The 21,518-nt window shown below is 42.6% G+C and overlaps 1 protein-coding gene across 2 annotated transcripts in view; it reads right to left on the reverse strand.

The window, feature by feature from the left end:
• The window catches only part of PHF24 (PHD finger protein 24), a 477,165-nt gene that overhangs the window by 50,569 nt on the left and 405,078 nt on the right, over window positions 1–21,518 (reverse strand). For both annotated transcript variants that reach the window (XM_085628310.1, XM_085628303.1), the window contains exon 4: window positions 20,887–20,965. In XM_085628310.1, coding sequence (XP_085484436.1) covers window positions 20,887–20,965 — 79 coding nt within the window. The remainder of the gene's footprint in view (window positions 1–20,886; window positions 20,966–21,518) is intronic.

The raw sequence follows: 21,518 nt of genomic DNA on the forward strand, positions 1-21,518 counted from the left end.
TATGTCAATGCATTTTGTTAAAATCGCTTACAAATAATACTGTCTTAAGCTGCCTTTGAACTATTTGGTGAAACCCCAACAGAGTTTCCACTCTCTTCTCATCCTGGTTCTACATTCTATTTTTACTTTGCAAAATCAGTTTTATTTTAGAGTATCCAATTTTACATTTTTCTTACTGTCTTGCTAACCCCATCATGCTTTGACTCGCTCAGCTCCCATCAGACTGTGCAGAACTCCACCCATTTCCCGCATTGAGCCCAAATTTCTTATAGGCATTAGGATGGTGCCAGAAATGGGTTTATTATTTTGGGAGGAGTACCCCTCCCAACTCAGTAAACCCACTCTGGTTAGGCCAAAACAAAATTCTGAGAGAATCTCTGCTGATCCCAAAGTATCTATGGTACAAGCACAGGCAATCATCAAAGAAGTGTGTGCTACATTCGAACAGCATCAACAGCTTTAGAGTAAACAAAACAGCAGAATAAAATTCTCAAACTAATTTAGAAAACTAGGAACAATTTTAATGAGTAAGAAGATATGACGACCAACAAAATAGATTAAGGGGAATTGGTGTCATCACTTTTTAAGTTTTCAGCCAAAAAGCACCTCAAAATTTTCAAGCAGAAAGGGAAAACAATTGTTTGTGATAAACCAGGACCTAGGTGCATTTTCAGGCCAACTGCCATGGAGTGGAGGTTAGATACATCAAGCACGTAGTCCTGGTTACATGTTTTACCATCACACTTAGTCTCCACATCCTGGGAAAGCTTCCTCTGGCCACTCCTGCAGCCCCTAGCTCCTTCGAACGTATGGCTTCTCTCCAGCCAGATCTCCTCCATGGTCTCAAACTCTTTAGTAAGTTAGACTTTCTTGGAGTCTGGAATTCATCTGCATTTTTTGTCTCGGCAGCAGGAACCTTCAAGAGTAGTTCCAGGCCTTGTTAGTCAGCAGAGTTCAGGAGTCCTTGAGCCTTTGTGTGAGTCTTCTTTCAGCAAGTGTTAGGAGTTTATAAGTCAGGATTCTTTTTCCAGCAGGGCCCTCTTCTTCAGGCAGTCTTCCAAGGTCCAGGAAAATTCTAAAGCGGTGGTTGAGGTGCCAGATTTATTGTGTTCACAAATCAGTTATGGGCAATGATCTACCACTCAAACATAAAAATAATCTTATAGCCCCCACTTCCTTTTGCTGGATTTACACTTTGCCCTACTATAAAATGGCCTTTTATCCCTTGTTTTAACAGGCAGGTCTGTCTTCCACTTCTTGGTCACTCTCTACTTGGCACAGTCAAAACTGCCTCCCCTATCACCCCCACTGTGGCTGGAGCTTGACTGTCTACGAGGGTCCTGGGGATGACCAGTAGAATCCCTCCCTGGCATCTCCAAGTCAAAAGAGGTAGTGGTATTGCTGCCCTTTGTTCTAACAACTGTTCCTGTCCACTCCCGGAAAATTAATCCCTCGTAGGTATTGACACCATTGGCCTATATCGGGCTCAGAGGCGGGACATTCTTCTCTGAGCCAGGTTTGTTAACTTTCCCAGCCAAAGCTGTATATTCCTGCTCTTGAGGTGGTGATGGGTGGCAGAATAGATTTTAAGTCAGTGCTAGCTCAGGCAGTGTTAAACCTGGCATGCTTGGCATGGTTTCAGCCCTGAATTGTTTGCCTCTGCCTCCTGTATTTTTGCTGTGTGTTGAATTTTGTTTTTGCTGGTCCAGATGCTCTGGGTACTTTGCCATTGCTGATCAGTGCTAAAGTGCAAGTGCTCCCTCTGTAAAATGTGAATATGGATTGGTGACTGGCTTGTTTGACTTACTACTAACTCCCTGGTACAGTGCACTGTGTGTGCCCAGGGCCTGTAAGTCAAAGGCTGCTGATGGGCCGGCAGCACTGATTGTGCCACCCCACAAGCAGCCTTGCAAAAGGTTCTCAGACCTGCCACTGCAGTGTCTGTGTGCAGTCTCTACTGCCATTTCGACCTGGCAAGTGCACCCACTTGCCAGGCTCTAACCTTCCCTTTTCTTACATGTGAGTCAATCCTAAGGTAGGCCCAAGGTACCCCTGTGGGCAGGATGCAGTATATGTGAAAGGTAGAACGTGTATTTATGTGTGTAACATGTCCTGATAGTGAACTACAGTGAATTTAGTTTTTCACTATTGAAAGGATATCTATCCAACAGGATAGAATAGGAGTTTATTTATAATATACTATAAAGATAACTTCCCATTTGGACCAGATAGGAAGATAAAGTTTAGTATGCCTGAACTCAGAATAGAAAGATACATCTTTTAGTAAGGATGATTTTTCCATTCCGTGTTTGAAAATACCACTTTTAGAAAATGGGCATTTTCTTGCTTAGCATCTGTGTGCCTCTGCTGGGTTGTGGATTGACTGTCTGGCTTTGTAGTGACAGGGGCTGGGGATGTGCATTCACTGTAGGCAGCCACTGGGTGGTGGGGGGGGCGAGGTGTGTCCTGCCTTTCCTGGATGAGTCAGGGCTGGGGTGAATAGACCTGGGCTGCATTTAGAGTAGGGAAAGGAGATTTCCTTTCACCTGAATGGACCTGGTCTGCCTTACACAATGCTGTTTCCACCTCCCGGCAGGCAGTTGGACCAGAGAGGACAGAACTGGTTTTAACTGAGCAAAGAGCCTCTGCCGCAAGAAGAACAAAAAGAAATGCTGTATTAATATTGGGACCCAGACCCCAGAACTATAGATTACTTCAGGACTCAAGAGGAACCTCTGCCAAGGAGAAGAGCTGGGAAAGTTGAAGGAGAAGTACTGCACCTTTTCTGTGTGCTGTTTGGGGTTGGCCTGCAGTAGCTGTTTCTGCCAAGGAGAGGACAAACACTTTGCTGTGTGCTGTGTATCCTGCTTGAGGAAGATCTCCAAAGGTTTGAGGTAGAGCCTGCCTCCTGTTCTGAAGTCTCAGGGATACAAAGACTTCATCACCAGCTCCCCTGAACTTCATTGCTGGGGGTTCTGACCTGCCAAGAGGTGCCTGTTGCTGAGTTAGGCCTCTGGAAGTTGTTCCTGCTGTTGGGAGCTGGAAAAGAGACGCAGATATGAGAAGCGCGATGCATCTGCACCTCTTTCCAATGCATCACTCATGTGCGGGAATAATTTGCACGCATCACCATCGTGCCGCTGAAGAAACTGATGCAGAGACTGCCTGCGGCTGGAGAAATTGTTGCACGCCGAATAGCATGCACCGATTTACGCAGTCTGAGATCACCGCACTGATTCCGACACAGGCCCTGCTGTTTGGCTGCAAGAACCAACGCATCGTGGGACCGCGGCTGGAGAGACTAATGCAGCGCCGTTGCTGCTTCCACCGCATCGAGAACCGACGTATCCTGATCCCCACACATCGCACCAGGGCGCCAAATCTATATGGACATCGGGTCCGCAGTAAGAAACCGATGCATCACCTCCCCTTCGGTAAGGAACCGATGCATCACCTCCCCTGCGTGACAGTAAGGAACCAACACATCACCTTCCCAGAGACTGTTTTTGTTTATGATTGAACTGTTTTTACCTTGTAAGAAGTACATTTTGTTTACTGTATTGTGGATTTTTGTCGTTTTGGTCTTGTTTGGTTTAGATAAAGATTATTTATTTTTCTAAACTGGTGTGGTGTCCATTTGTAGTGTTTTCACTGTATTACTGTATGTGTGCACACATGCTTTACACACTACCTCTGAGATAAGCCTGTCTGCTCATGCCAAGCTACCAAGTGGGTGAGCAGGGGTTATTTTAGAAGTGTATACCCCTTACTCTGACTGGGAAGAAGGGTCCCTACTTGCCACAAGAGGCTCCCATTTCTAACAGGCAGCCTAAAGTACATTTAAAAAAAAAATTCTGCTTTAGTTACCAAACCTCTGATTTCAGTAGTAAATAGACAGTTTAAAAACTAAGCAGTAAATCATCTTGGAGCAATTTTTAGGTCTTCCCTAAGCAGTTTTTAATTCCAACTAAGCCTAGTTCATAGTGAGGGTACACTAGCGCCAATATGTAGTGCACCCTATTTATTTATTAGCACCCTACCCTACGGGGTTACAAGGCACACTTTAGGGAAGGCTTATCAATATAAAATAGCCTTTTCTATCATAGCCTGTCACTGTAAATGCAATGTATTTAAACTGCAGACTCCCCAAAGCACATTGGGGCTCCTGACAGAAATATATTTTTGTCAAATTTGTGGGTGGTGGATAAATATACACTGCACTCCTCATTTGACCTTTAACTTTCCATGCTATAGGTGCGCTGTACAATAGTTCATAGAGAAGTTAACTAGGTCAAAGAGTGAGTTCCAACTGTACAGCACATATATGGGCAGCATTGATAATTGATTACTGTTTAGAAGTGATAAAGGGATGGAGACCTAAAGCCACCACAAAATGGTCCAGAAACTGCAAACAATCTTGGGTGACCATGCAAAAAAGATGCATTTGCTGTTGGCGGTTTCTGTTGCCACAACCATTCCCGGCAGTTAAAGCACAACCACTCATTGAAGATGAGCAGACATCAACACAATTTATAAAAATCACTCCGAAGACTGAATATACTTTACAAAAGAAAGAAGCTATACATTGACGGGTAGGGACTCTACACCCACATGACATGAAAATGGAGAGAAAATGTGGAAGTGCTTTTGCATAAAACCATTATTGTGAAAAAGGATCAGACCCATTTTACTGCAGAGCGAGCCATTTCAATGCCTTAAAGCCTGTCTAGAAAGATAGAGTGGTTAACAATTTCAAATGCTGATGCCTGATCAAGCAAAAACAGATTGCCAACACCTGCTCCAGTGGACAACAATCTTATGCAATGGAGCATTGCAGCAATCAGTGATTCCACTCAATGAGTGTTGGTCTGTACTGGTTGCTGAAGGGCGTTGTTCGTGACATAGCATGAAAGCTGCAGGTACGCCTCGTGCGACATAGGTTTAGGTAGGTACATAACATTTGACAGTAATTTGAAATTTAACTCATCAGGAAGATCCGCTTGCGACTCCTTGAAGAGTTGCTGTACTGCAGCTTCCTTTAAGGACATTGGAACATACAATACTGTGTGTAGTTGATAGGAAGAGGTGAGGAAACTGGATGCTAAGGTTAGTGTTTTCTGATAGAGGGTTCCTGGGGATGCTGGAGGGAGGTTCTGCCTTGCCACCTGCCTACCTCAAGGTGTCCTGGGTCTCTTTTCAACCTGACCAGGAATATGCCCAGGGCATAATTTGTGAACAAATTATTATCAATTATTAATATATGTATAAAGCGCGACAGCTACTTCCAACGGAAGTGTCCCGGCGCTAACGTCCTACAGGCACAAGAGATGCGGCGGAGAGAGGATTGCAGCAGTCTCTAGGGTAGCCTGAATAACCAGGTCTTCAGGGCCCTTCTAAACGGGAGTTCTTTATCAATCTGTCTGGGAGCATTGGGTAGAGTGTTCCATAGCATTGCCGTTTTCACGGAGAATGCACGTCCACCTGTCCTAGCCTTTCTAAACCGTGGAGTAATCAGAAGATTTTGATTGTAGGATCTAAGAGTTCTTGGCGGAAGATATTTCTGCAGTCTCTGTTTCAGATAGCGAGGGCCTACCCCTCTAGTTGCTTTATGAGCCAATACGAGAGCTTTAAACTGAACTCTTTTCCTTACAGGCAGCCAGTGTAGGCTTTGTAGATGAGGCGAAATGTGATATCGTAAAGGCACATTCCTCAATAGCCTGGCTGCAGAGTTTTGGATACGCTGCAGTCTTCTCATCAAGTAATCCGGGAGGCCAATATACAGGCTGTTAGCGTAGTCAAGTTGGGATGTGATTAGGGCGTACACCACTACCTTCCTACAGTTCATTGGAAGGAAATGTAAAAATCTCCGTAATTTCTTCAGTCTCCAGAAACATTGGGAGGAGATATGCATGATTTGAGCCTTGCCAGACAGGTGCGTGTCAAACCTGACACCTAGGTTCCTTGCCACCGTTACCGGTATCGGAGGTGGATTCAACTCTACTGGCCACCACAGCTCCGTCCGTGGAGGCGTAGGTTGATTAAAGAATAGGACCTTAGTCTTATCAGTATTTAATTTTAGGCAATTCTCAGTCATCCAGGAGGAGATATTTAATAGGCATTGCTTAAAATTGATAAAAGCTGTTTCACAATGTTCCTTAAAAGAAAAGATCAGTTGCGTGTCGTCTGCATACGAGACAACTCGCACACCCCATTTCTCAATGATTGCGGCGAGGGGCGCAAGATAGACATTGAAAAGTGTCGGACTCAGTGCCGAACCCTATGGCACCCCCTGCGCCAAAGATCTAGAGCTAGAAACATGGGGGTGTAGAATGACATGTTGTGACCTGCCTTCCAAGAATGACTGAAACCAATTCAACACGGTCCCCGTCACTCCTAACCAAAGTAATCTATTTAGGAGGATCTTGTGGGAGACCGTGTCAAACGCTGCAGATAGATCCAATAGTACCAGCATTGCGCAGCTACCTAGATCAAGGGTTTCACGGATTGACTCAGCGACTTCCAGGAGGGTAGTCTCCGTGCTATATCCAGCCCTAAATCCTGATTGCGAATCGTGTAGATGATTATTGGATTCAAGGAAGTCTGAGAGTTGTCTCTGGACTTCCTTTTCAAGGATTTTTGCTGGGGCTGGCAATAGTGATATTGGCCTAAAATGTTTTAGTTCTGAAGGGTCAGCATCCTGTTTTTTAAGAATGGGTCGGACCAGTGCCTTTTTTCAATCAGATGGAAAGATACCTGTTTCCAAAGAAGTATTCCAAAGAGAGTTCAAGGTATCATTAAGAAGAGGAGCTAGAAGTTTAAAGATTCTGGCCGGGCATGGATCTAGAGGAGAACCAGACTTGATTTTCATGAGTTCCTTCAGAGAAGTTGCCTTCTCAAATCGGCGGAAGGTTGTCCAGCTGTCCACTGTACTGATCAGTGGCATATCCTGATTTTCAGTTGGTGGAAAGGTGGAGTAGATGGTCAAAATTTTATCCTGAAAAAAGGCGGCCAGTTCTTCACAGAGATTCAGAGAGGGTGAAATAGTACTCTTTAGGGCCTGAGGTTTCAGAAAGCCCTCTACTATCCTGAAAATCTCTCTGGATGAATTGTCAGCATTCAGAATTTGTTTAGCCATGTAGTCTCTCATCACCTTACGTTTTAGTGCATGGAATTTTTTTAGGGCTGCCTTATATGCCTCTTTAGCAGTGGGTTCATATTCCTTTCTCCAGACTCGCTCGAGTCTCTTACATCGGCTCTTTTCGCTACGGAGCTCCGTATTGAACCAAGGTGCTGATGGTTTGTTCCTAAACACCTTGCATGACCTGATCGGAGCCGATTTGTCTAAGGCTGCAATGATCCATGTATTAACGCGGGAGGTATCCAAATTAGGATTCCCAGACAATGTGGGGGAGGTATTATGTAGTTCATCTTTCATGGATTGAAGCTTAACTTTCTTCCAATTTCTCCTGTTTTCTGTCACAGGTCTACTGTGGTTACTCTCACGTTTCCGACTCAGCCTAAACAAGACCATCATATGGTCAGACCATATTACGGGTAACAACTCTTCCACCTTAAGAAGGGGGTCATTAGTGAAGAGAAGGTCTAAGATATGGCCGGCTGCGTGAGTGGTGGTATAGTATTTTTTGCGCCATATTCAAACTCTTTAGGGAGTCTTCTAAATGGTTAGCTAGAGGACAGCTTGCATTGTCCATATGGACGTTAAAATCACCAAGAACGATGAAATTAGAGTAACGTATGGACAGGTTAGCAATGCAATCGAATAGAGCTGGCCAGTGGGTGGCCAATGTGCTGGGGGGTCTGTAAACCAGTAGTCCCACCATTGAGGATCTGTTGGAGAATTTGATGTGAAAGGCCATGGCCTCAATAGGTCCCAGGCCTTCAATTTAAAAAGTCATTTCCCAGTCTTCCCTTAGAATTATTGCAAGCCCTCCTCCTAACCTATTGTCCGCCCTGTTTACTTTGATCAATCTATAGCCCGTAGGGACCGCTAAGCAGATTTCAGGGTTAGAACATTCTCTCAGCCACGTTTCTGTCAAGAACAGTAAGTCCCAATCATGAGTCTCGAATAGTAGCCAAATGTCTGCAGCGTGTTTAGGGAGGGATCTGCAATTAATCAAACCGGCCCTAATCTGTTGACCGTGACTAGGGTTGTGGGGAGAACCATCACGAGGTCGTTCCACATCCATTTCATTAATCAAATCAACGAATTAAAAAAATGAGTTACAGTGCCGAAAACTCTGCTCAGAAGCCCACAGCCACTACAATTTAATGTCGGGGTGCTGAAGTTGCTTATTCAGTGCCTCTTTAATCCACTACCAAACCCTGTCGGCCTCTTTAATTCACTAAGTCAGTTTCCAGCTTTCCCCCTTTGTGACAGTTTTCTCGTCTTTCTCTTCCTCCTTTCTCCTCGGTGTGTTTTCCCTCTCTTGCTTTGTGTAAATATCCGATAAGGAAAAATAAGTGACTGTCCCCCCAAAAATTGTGCCGGTGGGGCCGAACAGCAACCACCAGCTCAAATTAAGCAAGGCTACACCCAAAGAGGCCATGGGTTCATATTTGGGATTTTGGTGTGGCAGCAGAGTGTAACAATGGGTGCACAACTGTACAGTCTAGTGCAATATGTCTCTGGGGGAAGGCAGGTCTCAGGTCACAGATCCACACCTGCTTCCATCTTGGCTTTCAAGATCTTAGGTGGCTAGCGGTAAACTCACCTTGAGGTGTGTGAGAGCTGTCATGGGGCTGCCTTTTGCAGAGATGAATATTTGCTCTCTCTTTGCAGGAGTTTCTTATATGTTAAATGTACGCCTTATACTTAACAATATTTAAAAAAGGAGCCATAATAAAGACATCCCCTAATGACAATTCCAAAATGAGAACATGTAAAGATAGACATTATTTAAAGGTAATGATAAAAGAAAAAATATAGAAGTTTGGAACAGGGTTATTTGTCAATATTTGTGGAACTAGCAATGCAGCGTTAACTAAAATGGTATAAGGACTGAAGATAGTGTGATGCTAAGTGCTATAAAAAGGGCCAGGTCTAGGATTAGAGGTTGGAATTTGGTTAGGGTTGTGACTTAGGACCCCATATATCAACCTATTTTGCATCCTAAAATATTGTTTGGATTCATGTTTTTTAGTGTAAATAGAAGGGGTTTGGAGCTTCTAGTGTATGGTATTTATTTGGTATAATTATACTAAATATGTTAATGTTTTTAAAGATTGTATGTTTTAAAGATGGTGTCTAAACATTAATAAAGAATTGGATGCCACTATTATTTGAAGATTGTGAAATTATGGATCTAATGCATGTCACTGGGAGTTTCCTCTGATGAAGAGTTAGGAATATATTGGCGTGGCTTCGGCGTCTTCGGTGATGGCCGCCGATTTTGGGAGCTCCGTAGTACCGTGACACAGTCCACCCTCTCCAGGATATTTTCGCTCATTTTTGGATCGCGGAAAGTGCATATATCAGCGTCGGAAGTGTATCCTGATGCAACGCAATATCTTCCCCACCGTTTGGTGAGCTCCTAACAACTTTTTCTCCTCAAAACGGCTGAAATGCACTCGCGGCCGCCATTTTGTTTTCATTTTTCAGGCGTTTTTTACATTCCCTGATATTTTACCTCAAAAGTTGCGTATTATCGCCTGAAATGACTATTTAACCAGAATTTTTCTGCTGCCTCATTGATGTCCTGTGTTAGGATGCGCTTGGGTCTTCATATTTGAACATTCCAGCTGTGCTATTTATATTACTTCAAGTTATTTTGCTCCACGTCTGGTTCTGGACTTGTGGGTTAAAACTGCTTTATCCAGACTCCGTACCTCTGCCAGCTTGCTTTGTGGTACAATACTCTCTGGGTCTGGCTCTTTTGTAGCCGTCATCAGCATTTCTGCGTCTAACAAGTTCTACAATATGGCGACATCCCGAACCAGCCGTAAAGAGGTGCCACAGTCCGCTGGTGCCTCTTTAGAGGACTTCAATCCTTTACTATTTTACCAGAAACTACAGATGAAGCTCTCAGTGACTCTATGGCCGTAAAAAGCTCCTCTTCGTCTACGACTCGTTTGGGCTCCAAACAGGGGTCTAAAATTCCCTCTTCAGCTCCCCTCACCCCTAGGAAAAGAGGGAAAGCGAATCCTCCATCTCCCACTGGCTCTTCTACACCTCTTTCAATGGAACTTCTTCTTGAGGAGATTCGTGCCCTCAAACCCTATATGGAGGAAACCAACACCCGTTTGCTGAGATTAGAAGATAACTGGTCTCACACTGAACAGCGGGTGGAGGGTCTGGAGAAACGTGTTGATGCTGTTCAGGAGTTCGCTGACAAGGTCCCTCTTATCCATAAAGATGTTGAACGTCTTCAGCAACAAGTTGAACAATTGGAAAATCGTAATAGGCGTAATAACTTGCGCATTTATGGTTTGGCTGAAGGTCTTGAAGGTTCTAACGCCATATCCTATTTTCAGTCATTTCTTCCGACACTTCTTGGCCTTCCGGAATCTCCTCTATTAAATATACAGCGTGCACACCGTTTGGGCCAGAGTCCCCGTTCTTCATCTTCATCAACAAAACCCAGAGGAGTAATTTTGTACTTTCTGGAGTATACGGATCTACTTAAGGTTTTACAAGCAGCCAAACAACGAGGAAAAATTTCCTGGAACGGTTCCAACCTCTTCTTCGCTCAGGATTATGCCAAAATAACTGCAGACCGTCGAAAAAGGTTTTTAGATATGAGACCAGCTCTACGCAGTTTGAATGCCCGTTATGGCTTATTCCACCCCTGCCTTTTTAAAGTGACTCTTAACAACAGAACCACCAACTATGAAGATCCAGCTGTCCTGCAACAATTTTTGGACTCTTGTAAAGGAATTTCCATGGATATCTCTAAACCATGAAATGTCGTGTAGTGTTTGTTGCGTATTTACCCGTTAATGTACACTTCGTGTGTATCAGTCATTTTCGTAAGTTTTTGATGTCATTATCACTTCTCACATTAATTGTTATCTTATTTTATTTCTTTTTTGCCAGGTTGTGGTTTCCGTACCCCCTTATTTAATATTCTACGTTTCGCCTGGATGGTGTTTCTCTGTGTACTGCGCGTCCTGCGTCCTCCCGTCTGGAGTGTGGCCCTCCCCATATGGCTCCACCTACCCCGTTACTCTTGTTCTTTTGTGGTACGTTTTTCTGTTATTGTACTGTTTTATCAATTGTTAGCTTTAATTTGTTCTTCTGTTCCCTGTCTCTCTCTCTCTTTCCCTCCTTTCTCCTCATTCCTCTGTTCTTCTCTATCTCTGGTTGTCCTCTTATATTTCTCATTTGTCTACAATGTTTCTCTTATCCTCATTCTCTTTTTTCTGCACTGTTTCTTGATCTTCTTTGTTTCTCACTGCTATTTTTCAACAATAAGAAGTTGTTTTCATGTTTTGATGTGTTTTTTGATTACTTCTGTCTTTATGCACAATATATTCTTTTACGAACAGTTTTGAATATGTTTAAATAAGATCTAATATGTCGTTAAACATTATATCTTGGAATGTTAAAGGCTTGGGTTCTCCTATCAAACGTCAACGAGTTTTGTCTCATATTGCAAACTTAAAAGGAGATATTGTTCTTCTACAAGAAATCCATATACCGGACACTGAGGTAACTAAATTGAGACGATGTTGGGTGGGCAATGTTTTCGCATCACCAGGTTCCGGAAAACGCAATGGCGTTGCTATTCTCTGTCACAAGCGCTTAGATGTTCAACTCATAAGTCAAGATAATGATTCTGAGGGTAGATGGGTTGTGGTCTCTTTGCTAATTAACAAGATTCCTCTCACCATTTTTAATGTTTATGCCCCCACTTCCCCAGATAAATTGTTTTGGCCTCAAATTCTCTCCCGTTTAATGCAATGTACTGATGATTATTTAATTTTTGGGGGGGATTGCAATATGATTGTGGATCCCTTTATTGACAGGAATTCCAGCTCCAGGTTTGTCCCGTCCTCTATGCATTCTCAATTTATGTCTGCTATTTCTCAAAGAGCTCTTGTAGACTCTTGGAGGCTTTGTCACCCTACACTACAAGAGTATACTTATTACTCACCTGCTCACTCCTCCCAATCCCGAATAGATTATCTTTTTATTTCTAAAGCTCTCCTTCAACACATTTCTCATTCGGACATAGGCTCTATTCTTCTCTCTGATCATGCCCCAGTTTCCTTGAATTTAGATTTACTTCCTCCCATTAAAGGAAATAGACGCTGGAGATTCAATAACTCTCTTCTTTTAGATCCTAAGTTCCCGCCAGCCTTTCTCGAATTCGCTTCTTTATTCTTTAAAGAAAATGATTCCCCTCAATTATCTCCTCAACTTGTATGGGATTCTTTTAAAGCTGCTTCCAGAGATTTTATTATATCCTTTGTTGGCCGAAAAAGACGTGCAGCTTTTCTTTCCTCTCAAGCACTTACTTCACAAATCAAAAAACTGGAACATCTTTATTACTCATCGAAAAGTCAATCTACCTTGAAAGAATTAATTAACGCTAAACTCTCTTTCAATAAGCTTTCTACTGACTCTGCAAATTTATATTTACTCAAGTCTAGTGCTAAATTTTATAGTGCACAGAACAAATCTGGCAACCTTCTTGCTAAATATCTCAAGATCAAAAAGGAACGTACTAAAATCGATTCTATTGTATCCTCGGCTAATGCCGTGCTTCATAAAGATGAAGACATTCTTTTGGAGTTTTCTAATTTCTATAAATCCCTATATACTCCTGAATCTACTCCTCTTTTATCTGACATTGATCAGTACTTAGCTTCCATCCCTCCACCTCCTTCTTTAGATGTTGATTTCTCTGCTTTAGAATCTGATATTCAGATTAAAGATATTCTTACAGCTAGTCAGTCACTTAAAAAGGGAAAGGCGCCAGGTCCTGACGGTTTTACCATAGAATTTTATACCCACTTTTCCAAATTACTTATCCCTAAATTACTCAGCTTATTCTTGTTTTTTATATCTTCCCGAAAATCTGAGGGTTCCTTTCAAGAAGCTTTGATTTGCCTTCTTCCAAAAGAGGGTAAAGATAATAAATTATGTAAGAACTACAGACCTATCTCGTTAATCAATCTAGATTATAAGATTTTTGCAAAGATCCTTGCGCTTCGTTTGGACAATATCTTACCTCATTTAATTGGCAAAGAACAATGTGGTTTCATTAAAGGTCGTCATCTCTCAGATAACACTCGCCTCTTTTTCAATGTCCTTAGTAAATCTCAATCCCATAAGTCTTCGTTAGCAGCTGTAGCTTTGGATGCTGAAAAAGCTTTCGACAGGGTTAATTGGCAGTTTATATTTTCAACTCTTACTTGGTTTGGTTTTGGCCCTAAATTTTTATCCTATATTTCTTTACTTTATTCTTTTCCGAGATCGTTTATTTTAGCTAATGGCCTTGTTTCTTCCTCTTTCCCACTTCTCCGTGGTGTCAGACAAGGGTGTCCTCTTTCTCCCCTTTTATTTATTTTGACGTTAGAACCCTTTTTATCTAAAATCCGGATGAACGAAAATATTACTGGCTTCCCTTATGGGGATAAACACTTAAAGATCTCGGCGTATGCTGATGATATTCTTTTATTTCTATCTAACCCTCAGACCTCTCTACCGGCTTTTCTTTCAGAAGTTTCTTCTTTTTCTTCTGTTTCAGGTTATAAACTTAATGTGGATAAATGTGAAATTCTTCCATTAAATAAATATTGTTTTCATGCTGATTTTGTATCTTCTTCTTTCCACTGGAATTCTACCAAAATTAAATACTTAGGTTTATGGTTCACCCCTTCTATTAAGGAAACTGTATCGCTCAATCTTAAAATCCTCCAATCGACTTTAATTAGTTCCACAACACGATGGCATCCCTTGTTTTTATCTTGGTGGGGTAGATTGGATTCTATAAAAATGATGTTGGTCCCTATAATCTTATTTTTCTTATCTAATCTGCCTGTTAACATCCCTAAATCCTGTTACAAACAAATATATACTATTTTATCAAAATTTTTGTGGCAGAACAAAAAATCTAGGATGTCTTTTTCCAAACTTAAACAACCTAAAAATTTGGGTGGGGTTAATTTCCCTGATTTTGCATTATACCATACTTCCTTCTTTCTTAAGAATTCCTCTTCCCTACTATCTCAAAATACGACTGATTTGTTATCAATACCTCTGTGGGTAGATATTGAATCCTCTTTCATTTACCCTCTCTCATTTGATGACTTTTTATCCATATCGAATACTCCTCAGAAATTCTCCCTTCCTATTCTTAAACATACTCGTAAAACTCTTCATCCTCTTACACTAGATGGTTTAGATGACCGTACCCATTTCTTACAATCACCGATTTGGTATAATACTCGTATTAAGATCAAAAATCGGACCCTTTTTTGGAAAGAATGGTTCAATCTTGGTCTTAAATGGACTCATCAACTTTTCATAGGCGATACTTGCATTCCTTTCCGTATCTTGCAACAACGCTTCTCTCTTCCCTCCTCATTTCTTCCTAAATATAAATTATTGACCTCAGCTGCCCAAAGTTCCTATGATAAGCTTCTGGCTTCTTCCACACAGATCATTTCTTCTCCTGTTACGATTTCATTCTTGAAATCGAACCCCTCAGCCTCTCAAATTTACGATAAATTGAGACATACTAATCAGACTCGAGACAAATCTGCAGTTGAAACTAATTGGGAATCCGACTTAAGCACTTCCTTTTCCTCGTCAGTATGGGATAACATTTGGATTAAGATAAGGAAATCTTCTAGGGCAGCAAATAATACACAAACATTATTTTTTATATATAATAGGCTATTAATTACTCCAGCCAAATTACATCAAATTAACCCTATCTCTCCCTCTACTTGTTGGTCATGCCCAGCTCCTGTTGCAGACCGTAAACATATGTTGTTTACTTGTCCAGTCATTCATCAATTTTGGATTAAAGTTTGGCAGCAAATTAACAAAATATTTCACACACATATCCCCTTTTCTTTCTCTCACATTTTTCTAGGTAGTGTTGCGGAAGTTTGGCCCTCATCCACTTCCCTTAATACTCCTATTATTGACTTACTCATTGCTGTTGCCTTTCAACAGATCACTAAGTCGTGGAAAAATGCCTCTAATGTCTCTTTTCAAGCCTGGTGGTATGGCGTTTGTTATAACCATAGGTTGGATAGAGCTTATGTTTACCCGATTACTCTGGCTATTAAACGTGACTTGTTATGGCTTCCTGTTACCAGTTTTTTAGATTTATCTGCTCAATCATTACCAGCCCATGTTCCTGCCATAGAAGAAGTTTCCAAGCCTCCTTAAATTAAGTTTAATTCCATTAAAGTACCTTAAATGTTGTTTCTATTTTATATATACTCTCAATATATAAGTGAATTCGTGGTAGTGAGTTCATTACGATGTACCTGTTATATTTGGTGTATAATACTGTTCTATGGTATTGTTATAGGATTTACATATTTTTCTTTTTCTCTCCTTCCCCCCTTCTCCTCCCCTCTTTTCTTTTTCTCTTTCCTTAGTATATATAGTTTATTCCCTATTTGATATTGCTTCTATATGCTAGATTGTATTATTGATGTATCTATTGCTTATATTCAATAAACTTTCTTTAAACTCAAAAAGAGTTAGGAATATTAAGTGAGTGCTGCAATATTAAGTGAGTGCTGGAATATTAAGCGAGTACTGGAATATTAAGCGAGTGCTGGAATATTAAGCGAGTGCTGGACTATTAAGCGAGTGTTACATACTCATGTGTAAGTGTCCAAGCATAAGGTTTTGGAGTTCAAGTGTGTGTGTGTAATTGCAACAGAAGCAATAACAGAATAATTAACGATTGTGAAATGTCTTTTGCAGTGCTGGCCGAGTTAAATAGAAATTGTCAATTATCTTCCACAGAGAGTCCAAAACGCCCTGCACAACAGATCCTAGGGAGAGAAAGTATTGGGCTTATCTGGGCTTCTCACATCGTAGACAAGGGCACGTCAAAGCACTCCGTTTAAAAGACTTCCGCTGGAGGATAAATTCACATTTGGGCATTGTCACCACACAATCTTCGTGCAGCTTTCCTCCAGAGTGTTTTTTTAAGGATTTAATATTTTCAGAGGATGCAAATATATTAGCACTTGATAAGAAACACCAATTCGGGTTTTGTTAGTGACAGCAGTTGAAAGAAATTCAACACCCCCTTCCAGGGTATAGGAACACAGAAAATACTTCCCAGAAGGCCACCTATATTTGAAACTCCCTCTTCGGTGGCTCTGATGAGTCATATCTATCCTATCCTCAGAATCATTTACAAGTACACTAGAATATTTCCAGGTGAGTTTTCCAAGACCACTCACTTTCTATCAAAACATATTGGACTGCCTAAGCTGACAGATAGTGACTCACAGACACTAGATGGGAAAATCACCAAAGAGGAAATAGTAACAGCTGTCGGACAGCTGAAGACTGGCAAGGTCGCGGGCCCTAATGGGCTCCCCCCAGAATTTTTTAAGCAGAAAGTGATACTCTTTTGCCCACACCTTCTCCAACTATACCTGGAGGCACATGAGACAGGCAGTCTTTCGAGAGATCTGAGGACTGCCACAATCGTGGTGATCCCAAAGGAGGGCAGACCGCCGCAAAAGTGTAGCTCGTACAGATCTATTTCCCTTATCAACATGGAAACTAAAATACTGGCCAGGATACTAGCCAACAATCTCACCGGGGTGATATCGGGACTCATACATCGGGACCGGTCTGGCTTTATGCCTAAGCGGTCGACAAGGCTTAAATTTCGGAGGTTACATAACTGGTTAGAGGTGGCAACCACTAAGGAACAACCGCATTTCATTTTATCTCTGGACGCCGAAAAGGCTTTTGATACTGTCCATTGGCCATTTCTTATGCTAGCGCTGGAAGAGTTTGGCTTCGGTCCGGCATTCAGACAATGGATTGCTGTTCTCTATGAACGACCATTGGCCAGAACCAGGGTTAATGGCTTGGTGTCCAGGGAATTCCAGATCGGTAGGGGTACCTGCCAGGGATTCCCCCTGTCTCCTCTGCTTTTTGCTTTGGTCCTGGAACCTCTTGCGTGCGTTATTAGGGCGCACCAAGCTATAATGGGATTTAGGGGCCCAGGGGAGGTGGGATCTGACGAACGCATCTCATTGTATGCGAATGATATACTAATGTACGTCATAAAGCCAGAGACATCAATCCCCACTATAATGAATAGTTGAGAAACATGCGGGATACACAATAAATTGGGAGAAATCTTGTCTTTACCCGGTGGGCGGAGGTAGTGGGCGTGATGTGTGCCAGAGACAACTCCAACTGGCCCCTGACGGCATCAAATACCTGGGTATCTATGTTACGAGGAACACAGCGGCGGCACTAGATTGGAACCTTTACAGGGTACACAGGGAATTCCGAGCGGACGCTGACAGGTGGCGGACATTGCGGCTTACCCTGTTGGGCCGGGCTGCACTCTTTAAAATTATAGTGCTCCCGAAATTTTTATATGTCCTGCAAAACGCGTACCAATGGATCCCGGACGCAGTGTTCACCAGAATAGAGGGCACACTGAGGACATTTCTCTGGGATGGGAAACCACCGAGGATAGCGCTGGCGACATTGCAACAAAACCAATACAATGGTGGCATTTCTCTGCCAGACCTGCGGGCCTATTACTGGGCAACCCACCTCATTGTAATGAACGAATGGGGTTATGTAGAGAGGGACCACCCCACAAATGCGCTTGAACACACGCAATTCACTGAACACCCTTACACACACTATATTATGAGGGAAAGGGCTCCACACGTCTCCTAATAGCCGCACAGATCGTAATAGCAATATGGAAATAGGCGGAAAGGCATATGAAATGGGCAGGTCGAGTGACAAAGGAAACCCCACTGTGAGTGGGCAACAGACTTAAGGAAATAACGAAACTGAGAGGTTTCCAGAAATGGGACCTGCTGGGTATCTGAAAGACATACTGTGTCGAGGGAAACTGGTAACATTCTCGTACCTCCAGACAGAGTATGCTCTGGCCAAATCCCAACATTATAAATACTTACATCTGGCACACGCATGGCGAGCGCAACATATTGACACGACAGACACCCCGGAATACGCACCATTAGAGGGTTGCCTCCTGATGGGGGAGATAGCTGACAAGGCAGCCTCTTGGACATACAGAACACTCATCAATAACAAGAAAGACTCCCTACAGAAGTTGAAGACCAAATGGGAACTAGATGTGGGGGAAATAGAGGACCTGGACTGGTAAATGGTGCTGATGCACCCTCGTGAGGTGGCCATCAAATCAAGATTACGACTGATCCAACTTAAGTATTTACACAGGGCGTACTATGATAGGGCACGTCTACATCGCATAGGGAGAGCGGAGGAGCCCAACTGCCTGTGCTGTAGAGTGCCGGAGGGCACCTTCTTCCACATGGTTTGGGAGTGCTCCCAGATTCGGAGATATTGGGTGAACCTGTTGGAGGAGCTGGGGGTCATTCTGGAGGGGTCGATTCCCCTGAACCCACAGTTAGTTCTGCTGGGAATTTCCACGGAGGTCGATCTCCCTAGGACAAAAGTACTGCTACTCCAACTAGGACTGGTGGTGGCGAAACGTGACCTGGCCAAGACATGGGGGCAGTACTCTGCCCATCACTGACTGAGTGGAAAAAGAATATGGACATGTATATGCTGGGGGAGAAAACGACCTATCAGGTGAGGGGCTGCCCCAAAAAGTTCTGGAGAATATGGAAGCCGTGGCTTAATCACTATGGTCTTACGCTTACTGATTCCCAATGAGGCCCTGAGATGGGGTGGGAGGAGGGATGGGGGGCGGGTATGAGGGAAGCCGAAGGAACATGCAACTGTCTTCCTGTCCACCACTGTACAAAGATCTTGATGATGAAGTGTTATTATTGAAAAGTCTCCAATTTCTTCCTGAATATTGTTTCTGTATTGCAACTATGAAAAAGACAATAAATATATTTAAAAAAAAAAATATTGGACTGGTGTGGCATTATTTCTTACCTTGAGATGGGTATACCTGTGAAATGGCATAACATCTGGTCTTAGGAGTTGGGAAGTATGGATAAGAGTACACAATCAATTGTACTGACGCCACCCTAGATTCATCGGTACATCTATCTAAGGAACATTTATGGTGCAGCAAGATTGCTCTGTTATTTGTATTGTGTTTTGGAGAACAAGCTGCAATCATTAACCCTATGTTTTATGTCGCATTTTCAGCGTCCAGAATAATCTTGCAAACTTCAATCAGCAGCCATGCAGGTTGCAACTTTTATAGTGAATACGTTCTACATTCTCTTTCTATGTCAAAAAGTAAACCAACCATCAAATCAACTTCTTGCTTTCATTATTGGCCAAGAGGCCAAGATTATAAACTGTAATCGGGTATAGGAAAAGTAATCTGTTTTCAAATTAGCAAGAGATGAAATGTAGAGAACACGCCCCTAATCCCATGTTGGAGAATCTGGGCCAGATTTAGAGTTTGGCCGAGAGGGAACACCATCGCAACAGCGAGAAAGTACCCTATCTGCCAAATCTAAGGTCCACCCACCTCATTTAGAGCCTTCAGACCTACATTAGGTCAACGGAGAAGACAACTCTGTCTCTGCCACCAATATATCCATCCAAAGGCCCTCAGAGTAAGAGCCATCAGAGGATTGGCCCTGTTTTTGTTCACCCAATTTAGAGTGGGCAAATACATGGCCAGTTCTTGCTGCCCATCTCCACCGGAGTAAACCTGGCTGTAAGGTGCAGTGAAAACTGCAAATGCCCCCTCCCCCCACCCCCCACCCTGCCATGGGAGGAAGCTCCCATGGCCAAGGGTAGAAAGATTTTCTTTTATTTTCCAAAGTGCAAATCTCACTTTGTTTTTTTTGTAAAATAAAGAAAAACATTGTAAAGTTGCTGTCCATCAAATGTACACTGCATTGAAAGGTTACAGATGTTACAGATGTCCGAAGGACTGGGGGACATCTCAAAATTTGGCAGGCAGAGACTTCATCAGGGTGGCAGAGTACTTTACTCCATCGCCCTAATGAAGTCAAACCCCATCCACCAAAATCTAACTCAAGTTCTCAATTTATTTATTTATCCGCAATTGTAAAATATTGTGGTGTTTTCTCTGTTATGATTGGCCTTTTGGGATACGTCATGTACAGGAATACACAACTTACCCTTCCAGAGATGGTATCCTGAGCCAGAGAAAGGACAACAGACACCCAGACCAAGTCGTTTGCTGGCCTCTGTCAGGCTTGAACGTCAAACAGAAGCTCAAACCCCAACTCTATAGGGAGCAAAGCCATCTCCACTCCTAACCAGCATCGTCACAATGCCTCTGGGGTTGGTTCGATGAAATGGTGTAATTCCATCAGACAACATTCCTCAATGAATTGTTCCTCTGACCTTCTCCCTTCCTCCAAACATAGCACAAGGTCTGTCAAGTGTCTCCTTCTTCATTTTACCCCCCACCACCCTACAACTACAACACTTTTTTACTCTCACACCTAGCTTTACATCATACAAATACCCAATGCTTTGTAAAAAAATACAGTTCTAAGAATAAGTACTACAGCTTACTAATTGCACAGACTGTTACAAGGATCAGTTTCTATAGTTCACCATGATCAGCAATGTTTGTGAAATTGCATGGGCCACCTTTGACTTCCAGGCTGACCATCCAAACTAAGGTCACAGATATTAAGTTTAGATCAAACTGTTTGACAGGGAGGAGAGCCTTCTCTCCTCGCTTCCTTCCTCCACGTCTTCTCATTTTACGCTGTTCTACTAACCTGGAATGATCTTGCATTGGCGGAAGGTCTCCATGAGGCTGTACATCTCCTCCTCCGTCAGCAGAAGGTTCAGGTTGTCCTGTGGAGCGAGGAACACAGAGAGGGAGTTTGGAAGTAGCAGTTGTAAAAACACCCAGAAGGTACAACCAGATCACATTGTGCAATTTACTCTAATTGTTGCTGCATATACCACAACATCTGGCAGTAGGAAATCAGGGCAAGTTCATTGATTACCAATCATATTTGCCATTCACAAATAGGCACCTTTGTCCCATATTTAGACTTTTTACAATAAAAGATGAGAATTCTGCAGTGCTCGCTTGTGCTTCGGGCGAAGATTTATAAAAGAAGCTCATTCTGTACCTCATGATACATTCCCCATTGTGTGTAATCTGCAGGAGGGGATTAACATCACAAAGATCCCTACTGAATCCTCTCTCATTTTAATAATGCCTGGCAGTGATACCTCCATAGAGAACACTTGCGAAACAATTTTAATTTTACAATCCTCAGCACCGTGTCTCTGAAGGCAGCAAACTCAATTTTTACTGCGGTTATTTATTCTTCCCTTAGCCTCAAGTAGACATTTAGAACTTTGAAAAGTTGTTCCAAGTCCAGAGGGAAAATACAGA

The sequence above is a fragment of the Triturus cristatus genome, chromosome 2_1, assembly GCF_964204655.1.
Source record: "Triturus cristatus chromosome 2_1, aTriCri1.1, whole genome shotgun sequence".
NCBI classification, from domain to species: Eukaryota; Metazoa; Chordata; class Amphibia; order Caudata; family Salamandridae; genus Triturus; species Triturus cristatus.